At 37.4% G+C, this 18,784-nt stretch overlaps 1 protein-coding gene across 1 annotated transcript in view; it reads left to right on the forward strand.

Annotated features, from left to right (window-relative positions):
- The window catches only part of Fat1 (FAT atypical cadherin 1), a 115,109-nt gene that overhangs the window by 61,270 nt on the left and 35,055 nt on the right, over window positions 1–18,784 (forward strand). The window contains exons 4-9 of the mRNA XM_042700024.1: window positions 4,038–4,099; window positions 7,943–8,272; window positions 8,816–9,026; window positions 11,725–11,864; window positions 14,436–14,711; window positions 14,842–15,052. Coding sequence (XP_042555958.1) covers window positions 4,038–4,099; window positions 7,943–8,272; window positions 8,816–9,026; window positions 11,725–11,864; window positions 14,436–14,711; window positions 14,842–15,052 — 1,230 coding nt within the window. The remainder of the gene's footprint in view (window positions 1–4,037; window positions 4,100–7,942; window positions 8,273–8,815; window positions 9,027–11,724; window positions 11,865–14,435; window positions 14,712–14,841; window positions 15,053–18,784) is intronic.

The following is an 18,784-nucleotide window of genomic DNA, read 5'->3' on the forward strand; positions in this document are numbered from 1 at the left end:
CGTATTAAAAAAAAATCAGGAGCCTTATGTTTGAATACATGGTTCTAAAACACTCCTATGACCCAAAATGGCTAGAATGGAAAGGGTGGATAAATGTGGGGTGATCACACATTAAGTATTTTTCACTAGGTAAATTATTTTGGGAAACAGTTTTCTTGATTAATTTCATTGTACCCTGCATGTTGCTTGTTAAGTAAACTCATTTGAGAATAGAGAGAAATTATTTTAATTCATTTAGATAGAAAGCTTTTTTTCTCTCCTCCTTAGTTGAAACAACTTAATAATTAAGACTTGTATTTCCTAGGCTCTTGGCTAGGGTTGTGAAAGGGTATTTAGCTAGTTTTTATTCTATTATGGAGGACAAAAGAGTATGAGAACTAATATATTCAAAGATAGGCCTAGTGAACAATTTATGTTTGTGTATCAGAGTTCTAAGCTCTTGGTGACTTTCCAGAACACTTCAGCCACTTCACGTGTATACAGCCCATCCTGCAGTACCCATAATAAAGATCATACCATTTGAGAAAATGGGAGCCGAAGGTTGCAACACTGAAAGGTCAAGATATAGGAGAGAAGAGTCCTAAACTGACCACAAAAGAGTAGCCAACATTCCTGCTTATATAGCTAGAAAGAAAAGGGGTACAGCATATCTGTGCTCAGGTTATAAATCCATCACAGCATGGTTTCTAGTCCAACCAGCCCCAGGCCTCACATCAGAACAAGTTCTTTTCTGCCCATTGTAAGGATACAGGGTGGACTTTCTGTTGTTCATCTTTCCCTTCCTCTGCTTATTCTTGCATAGAACAATAGAATAATGGTTCAAAGTCAGTTTCCTATCAAGCAAGGCAAACAGCTGGCTCTGCAGTTTTGTTTTTCCTCTAGAGTCAGAGGCAGTGTCTTAACTTCTGTCTTGAGTTTTGAAAAGTTTGGAGACAGTGATTTATAGAGCATATCAGAGTAAAATTTCCATTTGAATCATGATAGTGAATCTGATATTCTGCCTTAAATAAATTCCCTAAATATCTAGAGTAGCATTGAAAAGCCACAAATAATTTTGCTAATTATATTCGAGAGCAGCAGTAAAGTTTGGTCCCTTAGTCTTAGCTAAATTTATGAGGTCAATCTGTAGCCGCTAGTGACTGAGAAGACACTGTACCTGCTATGTCAGCCTACACACATTTTTAATAGAATTGGGATAAAGAATACAACGTTTCTAGACCAAGGGGAGAAAAATATCTAATTTTTGTCCTTTCATTTCTATTTTTAATTTAAAGGTGCTTGCAGAAAGTGAAAACAAAACACAACGTTACCAAAGAAAGCACTTACATAGGCATTTTTCTGCTTTGCCCTCTGTTTTATTTTCTAACTTACCTTCTTTTGCATCTATTAAAATGAATCATGGCTAATTATTGTCATTTTATTTTTAAAACTTTTTGGAAGTCACAGTTCTGAGTTTATGGAGTTGAAATAATCATATGCAGCAAACTGGGCAGTTTGGTATGATAGGAAGGAGAGGAAAAAACTCATTTGGGCCTCTGGAGAACAACACTCTTAATTCCAAATCTGTTAATGACTTGATTTACTGGTGGTGACCTCGGCAGGAAAAACATTAGCTTGATCTGAGCCGTTGAATTCTGAGCTGTTTCTGTGAAGTGTGTATCCATAGTATTTAGGGGGCATAACACCCCACAAAACATTGCAGACATGCATAAATGTTTACAGTGAAGAAATGGATCATACTGTTAATTGTATATTTAATAACTATAGTGCTTGTAACGTGTAAGCATAAGGAAGTCATATTTTGGATTTATTATTGAAATAGGTAATTTGTCAAGTAGTCCAGGGACTGGGCAAGGATTAGCAGGATTGAGAAGTGTTGAAGCACAGAGGCGAGAATGACTATAAACAGAATAAATCCTACCGGACAGAGAGCAGCATGTTCAGATAGCACTCTCAGGATGTTAATCTTTCAGTGTGGTTCCTTGCTGTCAGGTAAAAGCATACCTTTAAAACATTCCTGGCTTCCTAGTGATTTCTTGTTTCATTAAGAAATTAATCAATTAGTCAATTTAATGGGGTGCTGGGACTGCAACTGAGGGCCTCGCAAATGCACTCTACTACCGAGCGCTATCCCCGGCCCTCATGGTTTTATTGTTCAGAGTTCATTCTGTATGGAATTTCTGTAGGAAGCACTAAATTTTACATCCTCACCCAGAGGGGCCCATGGCATTAGGGGAAAGCATCAGGATGCCTCTGATAGGATCTTTTTTTAGTGAGAAGGTTGTGAACCTACAAAGATTTTTTTTTCCCCACACTAATTTTGCCCAGGGTGTCCTTGGACTGTGATCCTCCTGTCTTCACCTCCTGCCAATCTAGGACTACAGATCTCTGCTACCATACACTCAGTCTACATCTTTATCTTCTCTTGTTTGTAGGCACTTATTATATATACTTTCCTTCCTTCCTTCCTTCCTTCCTTCCTTCCTTCCTTCCTTCCTTCCTTCCTTCCTTCCTTCCCTCCTTCCCTCCCTCCCTCCCTCCCTCCCTCCCTCCCTCCCTCCTTTCTTCTTCTTTTTCTATCTTTCTTTCTCTTTCTTTCTTTCTTTCTTTCTTTCTTGCTTGCTTGCTTTCTTTCTTTCTTTCTTTCTTTCTTTCTTTCTTTCTTTCTTTCTTTCGCTCTTTCTTTCTTTCTTTCTTTCTTTCGCTCTTTCTTTCTTTCTTTCTTTCTTTCTTTCTTTCTTTCGCTCTTTCTTTCTTTCTTTCTTTCTTTCTTTTTCTTTCTTTTCCAGCTGTTATTGTTTCTTTTGATTTGGGAGACTGCCTTACTGTATAGCACAGGCTATCTTTGAACTCTGGATCCTCCTGCCTAAACCTTCTAAATACCAGGATTATAAGCATGACTCCATTCTTTGCTATCTTGACATTCATAATGATCTCCTCTTCCAAAGCCCTCTGAAATATGTGGAGGAGGGACTTCCTTTTTAAATTTGGTTTCTAGAACAACTGGGATTTCTTTTCTGGGGCACTGCTTCTCAGGTTCTGATTCCTTACCACCCGTTTGTTGGTCATTTGTAGCACACCGCCCTCCTTAGTTTTTATGCTCTCTCCTCTGCTCATAGTATAATCCAAATGGATCTGTACTCTGAGCTTTGACTGCTTCTCCACGCTCCAGGCCTGCTAGACACCCCCAACACTTGGACCACCCACCACAGGATTAGACATCTTGCCTCTAAATACATAATTACTTTTTTTTTGAGTTAACACCTTTGAAGGTTATTTTAATTCTTGAATTGCTATCATGTTAATATGATGCCATTTTAAGACACAAATTTCACACATTGAGGGCAGTTCAGCTAACTGAAAAATGTCTTCATGGGCTTTGCAATATAGGAAAGATGTACGGAAATGGGAGGGGAAGATGAACTCCAAAAGGTTTTGACTGTTGAAAACGAAGCTAATGCTGCAGTATGTGACATTTTTATGCCAGAGGGAAGCATTTCCCACAAACCCCTGTCCCCTTTCATCTGTAAATGTGGTTTGGGAAAAGCCCAGTAACTAAATATAATGTAGACTTTCATTATTCTTGCTGATATGATTACTGCTTCATTCATTGTGGAGCTTTGTTTACAAATTTAGAGAAATATTTGGAATCATTTTGAGCCAAAAACTTAGGGGACAGTATGTCTAATTTGGTATATGCTAAGTTTGGTACAGATTTTCTTTGAGACTCATTTGTCTTTTTTCTTTCATTGAACATTAAATGACTATTGACAGTGTAGCATTACCTGGTGAATCACATTATTATTTTGTTACAGTTCTTCATTTTGAAGAGTAGATGGTTCAAAGGTAATAAGAGATGTTTTTAATGTTTCTCTTCAATGCAGCAATAGAATTTATTTCCATCCATCCTGTTATCCTTGGAGCCAGCTAAAGGAGATACAGATGAAGAAGTTTTAATACAGTATGGTTTCAATTGCACTGTTTTTTAATAATTGACCTTCTTCTGGAAGGATTGATAAGCCTTTCCTCTGTTGCAGGTCTCATCACAACTACATCAAGGAAACTAGACCGAGAGCAGCAAGATGAACACATATTAGAAGTATGTATTTCTTTACTTTTAATAATTTAAACAATGCTTACAGCAATAAATGTCTTAGGAAAACGTAATCTTGTTTCCATTAACCAGAATATATTATTGTTGATGTTTTACTAGCTTCTGGTCGTTAATAAAAAGAAAATTAAATTGTCATAAATATAGCCTATGTCCCCTTTGTCTGTTCAGTCCATCCCCAGAATACACTGCTGATATAAATTCAATTCTAACTCTGTGTTTTATATACCATGTGTGTATAACACACACACACACACACACACACACACACACACACACACACACACACAAAATGCCTGCAACTCTATCATTTGCATTTCATTGTCATTTACAGTAGTGCTATTTTTCCTTATACTTTCTACAGCTTCCTTTTTCCTTGGTGTTATATTTTTGAGATATCTGAGGTGATATGCATCTAGTCTAAGCTATTGAACTGTATGTAGTTTCTAGAATTCTTATTTTTACGCTTACATCGTCGCATTACTTACGCATTTTAAAAAACTGATTTTTTGTGGTTTTAAGATTATTTCTAAAATCTTCTGAAGTAAATGTAGAGTGAAGTCAAATGTGTCTTCTAAAATATTCTCTTCGGTCAAGGCTTTTCACTCTGGTTCATTTATAATGCTTTCTCATCTACCAGGCAGCCTGTTTCTAGCTCGTAATAAATAGTTTGTGAGGATTAGGAATAGTTGCAGGAGGAAGGTGGAATATAATACGGAGAGAGCTCGATGCTGTCTGTATACTATGGATATGTAAAGAAAAGGACACTCATGAGAAGGAACAGAACAGACCAAACCTGCCACCTACATCCACATTTCTTTGTGATATATTAGAGCTGGACCAAGAAAAGTCACATGCTTTTCTTTCCCATCTATTCTACAGCATAGGTAACCCCAAATTCTAAATAATGAGTTTTCTCATTCCCTTTCTTTGTATGACTATTATTGATAATACTGTCTTCTTAGTATCATGCCATTCTTTGCTAAACATTTCTAACTTTGTCAGCAAAAGACTTAGTTCATTATGTGTGCACATAGAGGTATGAAGCCGTGAAGGCATGTGTATGTGCATGAGTTTCCTCTTTGGAAAAGGTGGTTTCACAGCCACAATGCTTTTCCATTAGGAATTTTAATGTATATTAATTACATCAGAGTTTTGAACAGGTTCTGTTGTTCTATTGAGTTCATTTTCTTTATTATAGAGCAGTATTTTGGATTTTCATTCGGTGTCTACAGGAATTTATGAAGGGCAAATGTGGTTATGGAAGAAAATAAACAGATGGTAAAATATTGGGGGAAAAAACAGGTTAAAAGCAGTTGTACCACACTCCTGTGTCCTCTGCCTGGCTTGAACTGAAAGCTTTACATTGATTTTGGACCTCATTCTCGAACCCTTTTTTCTTAATGAAAGAGGCAAGATAGAACACATTTCCTTGAAGATAATAGTAAGACGTTATTGGGAAATAAGGTATTGTAGTGATTTGTTTCTAGATCTCTGTATTGTTCATTTGTAGTCATATATTTGAGAGTTAATGCTGGCCTGGTTTATCTGTCTGAAAAAAGAGAGAAGTTTTTTCCATCACCGTTTGAAAGTTACTGGTTATTGAGTCTAAATTTAAGAACATGGTGGTTCACTTCAGTGTGATTCATACCCATAATCCTAGCATTTGGGAAGTTTAGGCAGGAAGATCACGAGTTCAGGGCCAGCATGGGCTTTCATAGTGAGATCCTGTCTCAAAACAAAACAGAAAACTTAGAACAACTTGGTGATAGAAAAACACAGTACTTGGTTGTATTTCTCTTTCATTTTTCTTTTTATGAAGACCATAGACCTGAACAAAAGGAAATGTTTGAGAAGTTTAATTTAACCTTTCAGTTTTTTTAAATATTTAATATTAATAGTTTTATTTTCATATTTTGTCCTGAAAAATTCATGAAAATAAACTGTATTTTAGGCATGGTAAAACAATTATGGTTTGCTTATTCTTGACAAGTCCCCTAAAGATATATTCATTCTTTGAAACAAAATTTACCATTGCCAAGTTTCAAAAAGAAAATAGTTCTATTTGTGTTCTTGATAATGGCTGTTCTAACTGGGGTGAAGTGGAATCTCAGTGTGGATTTGATTTGCATTTCTTTTGTGGCCAGCGATGTTGAACATTTCTTCACGTGTCTATTGGCCATTCTTCCTTCTTCTCCAGAGAAGTCTCTTTTTAATTCTTTAGCCCACTTATTAATGGAGTGATTACTTCTTTGGGGATTTGTTGTTGAGGGGTTTAATTTTTTGAGCTCTAGGTATATTTTTTATATAAGGCTTCTATATAGCTGGTGAAGATCTCCTAATCTGTGGGTTTTCTGTTTATCTTGCTAGCTATGTCCTTTGCCATGCAGAAGCTCTGTAGTTTAATGCAGTGCTTTTATCCAGCCTTTCTTTGATTTGTTGTGTATCTCAAACTTTATTTAGGAAGTTTTGACCTGTGCCAAGGAGTCCTACCTTATCCGCTATCCCTTCCTGCAATATCAGGGTCTCTGCTCTTACCTCAAGGTCTTTGATCTATTTGGAGATGATTCTGGTGCAGGGTGATATATGGGAATCTAACTTCCATTTCCTACATGTGTATAGCCAATTCTGCCAGCTCCATTTGTATAAGAGGCTGTCTTTCTTCCATCTGATAATTTTGGCTCTGTAATCGAAGATTGGGAGGCCATAGCTCTGTTGGGATCATGTCTGGGTCTTCAGTTCTATTGCATTGGTCCTCGGGCTTGTTCCTGTGCCACCAAGCTGCTTGGGGGGATGTGGCTAAAAGGGAATGTTACTACACTGTTGGTAGGAAGGTAAGCTGGTTTAACCACTCTAGAAAGCAGTATGAAGATTCCTCAAAAGACTAAACATCTCTATGATCCAGCATTCCACTCCTGGGTATTTATCCAAATGTTCACAAGCAAAGCTACACTAAAGCTACCAGCACAATTAGCAGCAGCATTATATACCATACCTAAGATATGGAACCAACCCAGATGACCCTCAATAGAGAAATAGATCAGGAAAATGTGGTTTATATATACAGTGGAATTCTATGCTTCCATCAGAAATAATGGCATCATCCCTTTGTAAGGAAATGAAAAGACTTGGAAAAAAATCGTATTAAGTGAAGTAAGCCAGACCCAAAAAAACAGGCTCCATGGTTTCCCTCATTTGTAATAATTAGTATATGTCTAGGATAGTCGTAGCAGAAGATCACAATAGCTCAATAGCTATGTACATATAACCATATAAAGTGATGCTAATAGACATGAACTCCAAGACATGGAAACTTCTGTATAAGAAAACAGCCAAATGAAATCAAATAAATCTTTTCATATAGTTTAAAATGTTGCTTTGGCATATTGTTGATGAAACTAAAATGATAGATGTTTTTAAATGCAATAAACTTTAGGTAGAATTTGCCTACATATATTGGGTATATTATTTTCTTAAAGGAATCTTTAAGTATTTAAAGCCAGTTCCTTATGTATAGGTCCTACCCATGACTGGTAGCTTCACATTTTGTCAAAGTTCACATTGTAGTGACCATAGTTAAGGAGTGAATACTGAATGGTAAAGAAGGCCTGAAGTTACCAGGTGTTTTCCTGCTCAGCTCCTTGCATATCAGGAAGGATAACTTATGTCCATAGAGGGTGGTTGCTGAAGTGAGAAGAGATGGATGGTATGGGCCATCCTTCAGTGTGAACTGAAGAAGCATATACAAGTGCTGCTTGTCTTTAGGAAGAAGGTGTTCACTTGTTGTATATATCTTTAAAACATTGCTGATCTATTACCTTTAAACTACAGGTTACTGTGACGGACAATGGTGTACCCCCCAAGTCAACCATTGCGAGAGTAATTGTGAAAATCCTCGATGAAAATGACAACAAACCTCAATTCCTGCAGAAGTTTTATAAAATCCGACTCCCAGAGCGAGACAAACTAGAACGAGAAAGAAATGCCAAACGAGAGCCTCTGTATCGAGTGATAGCTACAGATAAAGATGAAGGCCCCAATGCAGAAATCTCCTACAGCATTGAGGATGGAAATGAGCATGGCAAATTTTTTATTGAACCTAAAACTGGAGTGGTTTCATCCAAAAAGTTCTCTGCAGCTGGAGAATATGATATTCTTTCAGTGAGTGAAGATCAAATCTGAATTTCTTACACACTTTGTGAACCTGGTCTCATATCTCTTCCAATTATCTATTCAGTAAATGGATTTGGTGTTCGTGACCCAATTAGGCAGTGCTCTATTATGTTTAAGAAGTGGGGGTTTGGGGCTGGGAAGTTGGCTCAGTGGTAAAGCGCTTGCCTTGCATGCCTGAGGCCCTGGGTTTGATTCCTCAGCACCACATAAGCAAAAAGAAAAAAAGCCGGAAGTGGCGCTGTGGCTCAAGTGGTAGAGCGCTAGCCTTGAGCTGAAGAGCTGAGGGACAGCGCCCAGGCCCAGAGTTCAGGCCCTGCGACTGGACCCCCCCCCCAAAAAAAAGTGGGGGTTTGTTTTTTCATTAGCTTTCTGTCCAGCTTTCTTGAATCAATCATGGAATGCATGGTATACACAGACAGGGTTATTCAGTGTTTGAAACGGCCTTGCTTGAAAACAGAGTCAATCCTACATTTTATTGTTGGGATGTAGCTTCTGATTTGTTGCTTTTACCCTTCTGCTCCTGTTTTACAGATTAAGGCAGTTGATAATGGTCGTCCTCAGAAGTCATCGACCACCAGGCTCCACATTGAATGGATCTCCAAACCCAAACCGTCCCCCGAGCCAATTTCATTTGAGGAATCAGTTTTTACCTTCACTGTAATGGAAAGTGATCCAGTTGCTCACATGATTGGTGTGATATCTGTTGAGCCTCCTGGCACACCCCTTTGGTTTGACATCATTGGTATGCATTGCTCACAGATCATATAGTCATTGTCCTTGTATAGTGACATGAAGGAAAAAGAATTGCATATGCTTTTCTCATTTTCGTGCACATCTGAGAGTTTAAAATTGAGAATTTAAAATTGAGAGTAAGATCTAGAGACGGAGAATTTCCTTTAAATTGTCATACCTGGATTATAAAAACCTTCACAATATACAATAACTTATATTAAACTTATTTAAAATAAGTATTCTATAGACATAAAGTAATTAATATTTAACATTTAGTAAGTTTTTTCTCAGTGAGTCAGGATGTTTCAGAAAATCCTAAATGTTCCAGTCTAATTTTAATATATATGTGTGTATGTATATGTATATAAACATATGGCACATTATTTTTAGTGAAGTTATTGGAATGTCTAACTGTCCTTATGTGACTGTATATGTCAATGATTAGTAGAGGATAAACTTACAGATTTTGATTTGTGTAACTCAAAAAAACTAGACTGTCAGCTTCAGGGTTTTATTTTTATTTACCTCATTTTCATAGGAAACATGGCTCATTACATAAATGTTTCCTTTATGTCATTGAGTGAACTCACCCATAGAATGTAGTAGCCAATTCAATATACATTTTAAAATTTCAAATTTGACTTTGACATCTTATATCCTAATTTTTTTTTTTCCCAGTCCTGTGGCTTGAACTCTGGGCTTAGGGCTGTCCCTGAGCTCCTTTTTACTCAGCGCTAGCAGTCTTCCACTTGAGCCACAGAACCACTTTCAGCTTTTTCTTTGATTAATTTAGAGCTAAGAGTCTCACAGACTTTCCTGCCCGAGCTGACTTCAGAATCTTCAGATCTCAGCCTCCTGATAGCTAGTATTACATCCTACATTGTGAGACAGTTTTACTAAGATTTTGTAGGCTCAAACTTGGCAGTGTTTTTTGCTTCAGCCTTCTGAGTAGCTGAGATTACAGGCGTTTATCACTCTACTCTGTTGGTTGTGTTTCTTCACAGTATTTTAATTAGTAGGATACTCTGAATCAAATGTATGGATTGCAGTTCACCTCTAATTGGAATGTCATCTTTCTTTTCCTTGTGCCACTGCTTAGCTGAGCAAATGTTCTGTAAGAAAATGAAGCTCATAGAGCTCAGGGTGAGGGATCACAGGTGGGGGCAGGACAGGTGTTTTTGTCCCTGTCCCCTGTCTTACACTTTCTCCTACTACACAGTTGAGATGTCTTCTCCATATTTGGTCACTATGAAATAATTGTTGATAACAGGTCTGAAACGATTAACGTTTATTTTTAAGGGAAAATGTGATTTTCATGGTTAATTATAACTAAGGTAATTCTTTTTCTTTAACTTTGATCACATTTCCAGATGGTCAGAGTGCTTGCTGTTGTGTGGTACCTGACTCCATATCTGGTTGTGTTTGGAACTGGTTTGACTGACTCTTCTTCTTCTTCTTCTGTGCTTGCTTTCCATGCTTGCTTTCCTCTTTGGCTGTGCCAGGAGATACACTTGCTAGAGAAGTGTTTTACATCTTTCAGATGACTTGTGACCTGAACTGTACAGCAGAAGGTATCTGCTGAGATCCCATAATTTATTTCAGATTATGAGATCTAAAATAAAAGCACTGAGTTTATATTGAACTTTTTTTTTTTTTAATTTCCAGTGACTGTTTTCATTGCTGTTTCTTCTCACAGTATATATGTGGTCACCCATTCCAGTTACAAATACATTAACTACTTTTTCATTTGTTATTTATTACTATTATTATTACTATTATATAAATTACTAGGGTTCATTTTGGCATTTTTATACTTGTGTAATATGTTTTGATCATATTTACCTTCCATCACCCTTTACCACATTCCTTTATCTGATTGGTCCCTCTGCCATTAACCCCTTCTGCTACCTTTTTTTTTTTAATGCAGAGCTCTTAACGCATATTTAGATTCATAGTTTTATGTTTGATTGAAGACTTTGCATGTGTCTCTGTGTTGTTTTGTTTTTTTGGTATTTTAACCAAAATTGTGCCTTCATTTTTTTTTTCCATTTCATTTCATTGGTATAAATATTTCAAGTTGAGAAGATTTGAAGAGTTAGATTTGCAATGTAATTGAGGATACATCAGGATGCTGTTTCTAGGACAGACAGCTTTGCTTTAAATAGCTCTGTGTTTGATAATGGAAAAACATTTTCAAATAGTATATAACAACTAGAACTAATTAGCAGTAACTATCACTAGTTTTTTTTCAGTTAGCATTTGTTTGTAATTATTAAGTAGTTGTACAAAGGGGAAGCATTTGTTTTTAATAGTTATTTTAGTCAAGTAATAGGCTCAAAATTTCATAAAGATTTCTTTTAAACAAACTTTTATATGACCATTAATGCTTTTAAACTGACATATAAATTAAATTAATATTAAGAATGTCTGAAAAGTAAATTGAGATACTTTTTTGGGCAATGTTTGTAGTGTTTTCCCTCTCTTTCGAATTGCTTTCTGGCTTCCTCACAATTCTTGGCTCCCTTGATAATTAGGGTTCAGCATTGCCCTAAAGCATTGTATTCCTTTCAAAATGCTGGTTCCTGGGATTACCTTTGATGGTTACATTAGAAGTGAATTTTTACTGCTGTTAGGTATCAGAAAGCTACAAAATAAATGAGGGATTTTCATCCTGTGACTTGCTCTTCTGTTGTCCTCATTTAAACCAGGTGGCAACTATGACAGTCATTTTGACGTGGACAAGGGCACTGGAACCATCATTGTTGCCAAACCCCTTGATGCAGAACAGAAGTCAAACTATAACCTCACAGTTGAGGCGACAGACGGAACAAGCACAATCCTTACTCAGGTGAGTGAGCTACAGATATTGCTGGTATGTATGGCCCAAGAGGATGGAGACCATCCTGCCTTTAGGGTTCATGGTGGCACAGACAGCTGATTGTGCCCTGTTAGGCTCTAAAATCAGAAGTTATGTTCATGTAGTTTATACCCAAGCTCATTATTTGGAGTGAGAAAATTAACTACAAATCTCTACTTGGTTTGTATGTGATTAAATAGTTACAGAAATTTAACACCCCTACCATCTTTATTTGTTCCTATCTCATGATGAAGATCGTGAGATTGCTAGGTCTTGAAACTTGTTTAAATCCTGTAAATTAAATTCTCTTTTCCTGTTAATTCTCTTCAGTTGATAGTATGTTTTGATGGAGCTGTACAAAAGGAACATTACTGGATGAATAATCAGTGTGTACCTTCAGGAGGAGGCAGAGAGTAGTTCATTTATTCATTTAACAAATGGCTTGTTGAACATTTGTTCTATGCCAGGTATTAGGAAGCCAAGTAGTGTGGACAGTAACAGAAAAATCATGCCTTCTATGAGCTTGTATTACAATGGGATAGAAACAGAAACCTTGTGTGTGATTTCTCTGTCCTTAAAAAGGAAGAAGTTAAGATTAGAGGATGAAGTGCTCCTAAGTTCTAGTTTTCAATCATTTTTTTTTAAAGTTTTGTCCCTTTAAATCTTTCTGAGCTAGTCACCTGATAAAATCAGTTAGTTGCATTGAATTATAAAAATATTGTACATGGTGTATTTCCAGTGAACAAATAAGCAAATAGTCTAAGCTCAGTTGTGAAAATATTTTATTCCTTTCTGTAAAAACTTATGATTAGTAATGGACATAGAATTGTGTATACTATGTGATGCTTTTGTGGATTCACTTTGCAATTTTATTTTTGGTATGAGTTTTTGTCAGTCCTGAAATTTCCGTTTTATTGATTATTGTTCTAATTGTAGTTATGAGCAGAGTCATAAGCCCCCTAAACTGAACTTCAGAAACTGTAGGCAGGAATAAAACATGAAGATGCTGCAGAGATTGATATGGCAGGGAAGCTCTTCGAGAAAGCTTAGTGTACAGCTTACAAAATTGGCTGAGCAGATGTCTAGGCTTTTTGGAAGTGGCCCTCGATCAGGCATGCTCATTTCTAACAGTCCCACCTGTACCTCTAGCATCTGTTGTACAAATGAATTCTTAGCAATGCATCTCTTCTCCCCAAATTATGCTCTTAGCTAGAATGAAGAATCCAATTTAGCATACAAAATAGAGAAGATAAGAGAAAGGTAGGTAGGGGAGGGATGGATGAGACTAATGATAGGGTGTCACTGATTAAGATATATTGTATTCATAAACTGCTTTGTTAAATGGCAACTCCTTTGTACAACTACTTAAAGATAACAATAAAAAGGAAAAAAAAAAAAAACTCACTACCCTCCAGTGAACCCAGTTGAGGGAAGGAGGGTACGAAAACCTCAGAATGAATGATATACATTAACAAATTCTTTAAAAATCTCAGAAATATGTTCTCGATTCATTTTCTCTTAAATTTTAGTGCTTCATTGTAATTTGATAATTTGAGTTCATTTTCAGAATCTTGATTATATCCTCATGAATGAATTTTGGTCAGGGAAATAAGAATATAAAAAAGCTCAAGTTGACCTGTAATAGCATAGGACAAAGGGAACAACTAGTATTTAGGTTTGGATTTCCAGTCTGGGACTGACAAGAAAGAGATAACCATTTGGGAGAGAGCAGAGCCACAGATTTCACACGGAAAGGAACACAGAAATCCAGATCTGCGCTGATAAAGCACCAGAGCATAGCAAGGTAGACTTGGCTTTCTGAGTGAAACTCAAGGGCCAGCAGAGCAGGTTTTGTTAGGCAGGTTAGTGGCAGCAGATGGCATATGTGAGAGTGCTTAGGAGACATTGTGGGTTACACAGGGAGCATCCTCCATACAGCAGGAGTAAGGCGAGGCAGTGTAAATGCAGGTGCTCTGCAGGTGCAGCCCCTGTGTGCTGTCCATGTTACTGCTCTCTTCTAAGGTGCTGCCTGCCATTGCTTCCGCTCACATTCATTGCCTTACCTTCTTTGTGTCTCCAGGTAACTTAGCAACCTAAGTCAGTTTTTTCTTGATTGGAACAACATTGCACATTCTTTCAGTTTGCATCTCTTGGTCTGCATCTCTCTCTTATTTGCCTCAGTTGATAAATAGTTACATATTCAAATGTAACGTTGGGAACATGTTGCCTACAATTCCTGGCAAAGTAAATTCTCCATTTTCTCTTGTTACCTACAGAGGTCTCGCTGAAGAGAAATTAAGTCTGTATTTTAGAAAGAAAGTTTTAAGTGTGAATAGTATTTTATTACCTCACTCAAATATTTTAAGTAATTACAAGTGAGAAGTTTTTTAACTTTTTTTGAGTCTAGATCTTTTTACTTCTATTTCTCATTTGTGTTTTCTAATTTTGCTAAAATACCAGCTTTTTTCCAATGTGTATGTGGTTTTAGTGTTGACTCTTTTAATATTAAAGTATCATAATTAGTCATTTAATTATTTTGTGACCCTTTGTCACTCACTGTAGGTATTCATCAAAGTGATAGATACAAATGACCATCGCCCTCAGTTTTCTACATCAAAATATGAAGTTGTTATTCCTGAAGATACAGTGCCAGAAACAGAAATACTGCAAATCAGCGCTATGGATAAAGATGAGAAAAACAAGCTAATCTACACTCTGCAGAGTAGTATAGACCCACTGAGTCTCAAAAAATTCCGCCTTGACCCTGCAACCGGCTCCCTGTACACGTCTGAAAAACTTGATCATGAAGCCATTCACCAGCATATTCTTACAGTCATGGTATGACATCTGCTTGTCCTTCTCACCCCTTTTGGCTCCTGAAGAGTAGTTTCCTGTGTTTGAGGGCGATAGTGCTCTTTAATCCATGAAAGAAACCTCAACCTGATTGGTCGTATGTTGGTTCTTCTAGGTACGGGATCAAGATGTGCCTGTAAAACGCAACTTTGCAAGGATCATCGTTAACGTCAGTGACACAAATGACCATGCCCCATGGTTCACCAGTTCCTCTTATGAAGGACGGGTTTATGAGTCAGCTGCTGTCGGCTCAGTTGTGTTGCAGGTTACAGCTCTGGACAAAGACAAAGGGAAAAATGCTGAAGTATTGTACTCAATCGAATCAGGTAATTTTGGAGCACTCAAGGGTTTTTAACTTTTGTATTTGTTAGAATTTTTTTTTCTTTTCTAAAATCAGTTGTAAGTATTGGAGTATCACTACAAAAATTTTGTATCACTGCAAACATTGCTTAACTTGATCTTTAGCTGCTGTTTTACATGCCGAAGAAAAAGAAGATTTTACTTACTATTTTTCTTTTTTTAACTCAGCAGAGAACAGCGATAAAAATTCTAGTAGGTTTGGGTCTCAGGAGTTCTTGGGGCTTCACAATATTAAAATAACTTAAGACTTATAAGCCCAGTGGAAAAGAAAATATCTATGTAGCCAATTCAGTATTGCTAAAGTTATTGTAACCACAAAGTTATTTCTTCCAGAATATTGGTTAACTGTGAAACACACTTAAGAAAATGATGGCCTAGTAATTTAACATTATATTTTTATTCAGAGAGCAATTTTCTCTTGGGCAGAGCAGGAAATTCCATGATAGTGCTGACCTGTCCAATTCTTTTTGAGTCAATTTTGGGAAAGTGAGTGTCCTGTCTCTCCTACTCCATCCTAAGTTTAGCTTTCTTTACCCTACACCTTTACCCCCATATCCTGTCAGGTGGAGTTGAATGATTGTAAGGTCAGAGAAATGTTCAAGGCTGAAGAACCCTACTACAGTTGGCCTGGAGGCAGAAAGAATCAGGAAGACCAACTGTGCCTGTGGGTCTGGGCGTTTGTACATGTGATTGGCAGAAGATGCAGAGTCCTGTTTTTGATAAGGAGGATTACTAAGAAGCAGTTGCAGCACAGAGCAGGTCCCCCCACTCTAACTCTCTTCTGTGCTATGTTGCTGTTCACACACTCACTCATATCATACAGAGTAATGAAGGTCATTTTATGTGCCTGACACGCAAGTGGCATTCATGTTTGAGCTAGAATGGTACACTTCGCGTATGTGTTTTGAAAGAAAAGACCTCTGGTGTGGAGCATATTTATGCAGTCAGAGGTGGCATTGTGTCAGGATTTCCTTATTAATGTAGGTATCATAAGTAAGTGGTGAAATACTAAGAAGTTTAATTTTCTGCTTTCTTCAACACATTGTTAGTACAAGAAGTACAGTCTTTCACTCTTCTGTCTTTGTAATGATTTTAGAGAATTGAAATCTTCCATTTTACTTGGTCTTTTTTTTCTATAAATCTAAAGCTCTACATATATAGATAATGTATATATGTATGTATATATATGTCTCAGGCATACATTGTTTATATATCATGTAATAAATATCTGAGTTAACGGAGAATATTTTAACAGAATATGTACTTGTATGCCTTGTGTAGTTAAACCAGTTTTATTTCTTTACATATTTAAATTTTTATCTATTTCTATTTCAAATTGAGGTTATTACAAAAAAAGATTCTGTGTGCTGCTTATGATGGCAACGGTCAATTGCTTTGTTAATGTCTTGAATAAAGATAAGGTATTTTCCCACTGCTTCAGAGACTTGGCAGTTAGAAAAACAGTACATTCCACTTGTGCATGCCTGAGCATTTCAATACAGTGATTTTTGTCATACACAAACTAACTGGGCTTATGTAGGAGAAAATGTTAAACTTTTCCTTAGCTTTCACATAATTTTCAACAACTGGGTGGTTAAAATATGATTGTTGGTGTCTGAAAGAGGCATGTGCATTCTTTGAATACTTGCAATGACTGATGGAGTTAGTAATGTGGTATTCTAAGAATGGAACTCTCCCCTCTCAAAGAAGAGATAGGGCCAGTAGACCGTTCCAGTGTGAAATTGGAACTTTGAAGATACTTTCATAGTTTTGATCATGTGAAATTATGGTAAACAATTTGTAGGCAACCACTACCATTAATAAGCGTGTGTGTGTGTGTGTGTGTGTGTAATAGGAACTGTAAAATTCTCATACTGCTTTTCATTTAACCATTAATTCAGCTGGTTTCAATTTACATCATATTACATTTAATAAATTTCAAAACACTGCATGTTTAATTAGCAACAATTTATTGAGGAAAACTTTAGTCTGATTAGAAGTTTTTAGGGAAAAAAAGAATTTAATGAAAAGATACATTTTCAGTAACAATTGAGTTATGCTCTGAAGACATGCCAGTGCCAACCCCTGGGTTGTATAGTCTTTCTCTTTGTGTCATTTTTTTTTGGGGGGGTGTCCAGTCATGGGGCCTGAACTCTGGGCTTGGGCACTATCCCTTAGCTCTTCAGCTCAAGGCTAGCACTCTGCCACTTGAGCCACAGCACCACTTCCGGCTTTTTTCTTTTTGCTTATGTGGTTCTGAGGAATTGAACCCAGGGCCTCATGCATGCAAGGCAAGCGCTCTACCACTGAGCCACCTTCCCAGCTCCTCTTTGTGTCATTTTTAAAAGTAGATAAGAGTACTACCCTGATATTTGTGGTGCCTGGATATAGAAGACACTCAGTAAATACATTTATTAATTAGAATTGGGTCTTCCTCAAACTTAAAGATAACTAGGATTGTAAATTGGGAGAGATTGCCCTATCACACAGTACTCTGACATCTCTTCTACACTCCCTGTGGGGAATATAATTGTGACTTAAGAGCAAACATTGCTCTAATGTTTAAATACAGAGGACAATTTAAGATTACCATATCTCAGCTTTAGTGAATGAATGAGCCCCCAACCCAGGACACACTTCTAAAACCCACAGCCTTATTAGCTTGTTCACAAATACTATAGATGTATCTCAGAGTTTGCTGAATCTGCCAGTTATCAGCAGGAGAACTTTCATGCCAATCAGCAGCCTCCACTATTTTTCCCCAAACCGTGTTACTGATGGCTCCTCCAGAATTCTGAAGCTTTCGTTTTTGATTTATGTGTTGAAGCCATGTATTAAGTCACTATCTGGATTCCAGCTTAACTTTCTTGATATCAGGGACAAGCTCAGAGTTACTATCAGTTAGGATGCTCTAGCTGATAAAGAATATTTCTGAATTTTTGGCTCATAAAAAGCAAGATTATTATACATCCTACTAAAAAAAAAGTAGGTAGGGGAGAGGAAGAGGCATACTGAATAAGGAGTCCAGCTAAAGGCTGAATCAATGAATGAGTGGTGAAGGGTGGAGCAAGGCTATGTGAGGAGAAGACACAGCAGATACAAAGCTCCTGAGGTCATATAAAAGTATCCTCTCTTGATGGAAGGGCAAAAAGAATGCCAGCATGGCTGGAGGTAGGAAACAGGTTGTGCAGGAAGTAGTGCATTCTGATACTACCAGGCTGCTCCTGCATCTGAGACTTGGCATGCCGGAGGCCTCACTGAGCATAAGGCTTCACTCTAGAAAATATGTAAGACAGAAAGATGAGCAAGAACAAACTTTGACAGGTCAGCTGCTTTGTCAAAACAGATGTAAGTAAAAATGTAAGTACAAAGCCCAAGGAGTGATGGCATCTGGCAAGGGTTACCAGAGTCTCCCGTGTCAGGCCAGGCAATCTTTCACAATTTGACAGGTTAGGGTGTGGCTCAGATAGCATGAAGAAAGGACTTTAAGTTCTGATGACTGACTACAGATACAGTGAGAGAGATCCTGGGATCACTGACTCTTCTAAAACAGACAGGCCGGAAATTAGTGTCTGAGCAGCCTGGCAGAGGAACCAGAACACTGTTCTTGGGCCAGGGTTCAGCTCAGAGCCTCAGGGCCTCCACAGACGGAGGCACTGCCTGGAGGCCTGGATTCATAACCCGACAGACGTAATGAA

Source organism: Dipodomys spectabilis, unplaced genomic scaffold, assembly GCF_019054845.1.
Source record: "Dipodomys spectabilis isolate Male_0828 unplaced genomic scaffold, ASM1905484v1 ptg000009l, whole genome shotgun sequence".
Lineage (NCBI taxonomy): Eukaryota > Metazoa > Chordata > Mammalia > Rodentia > Heteromyidae > Dipodomys > Dipodomys spectabilis.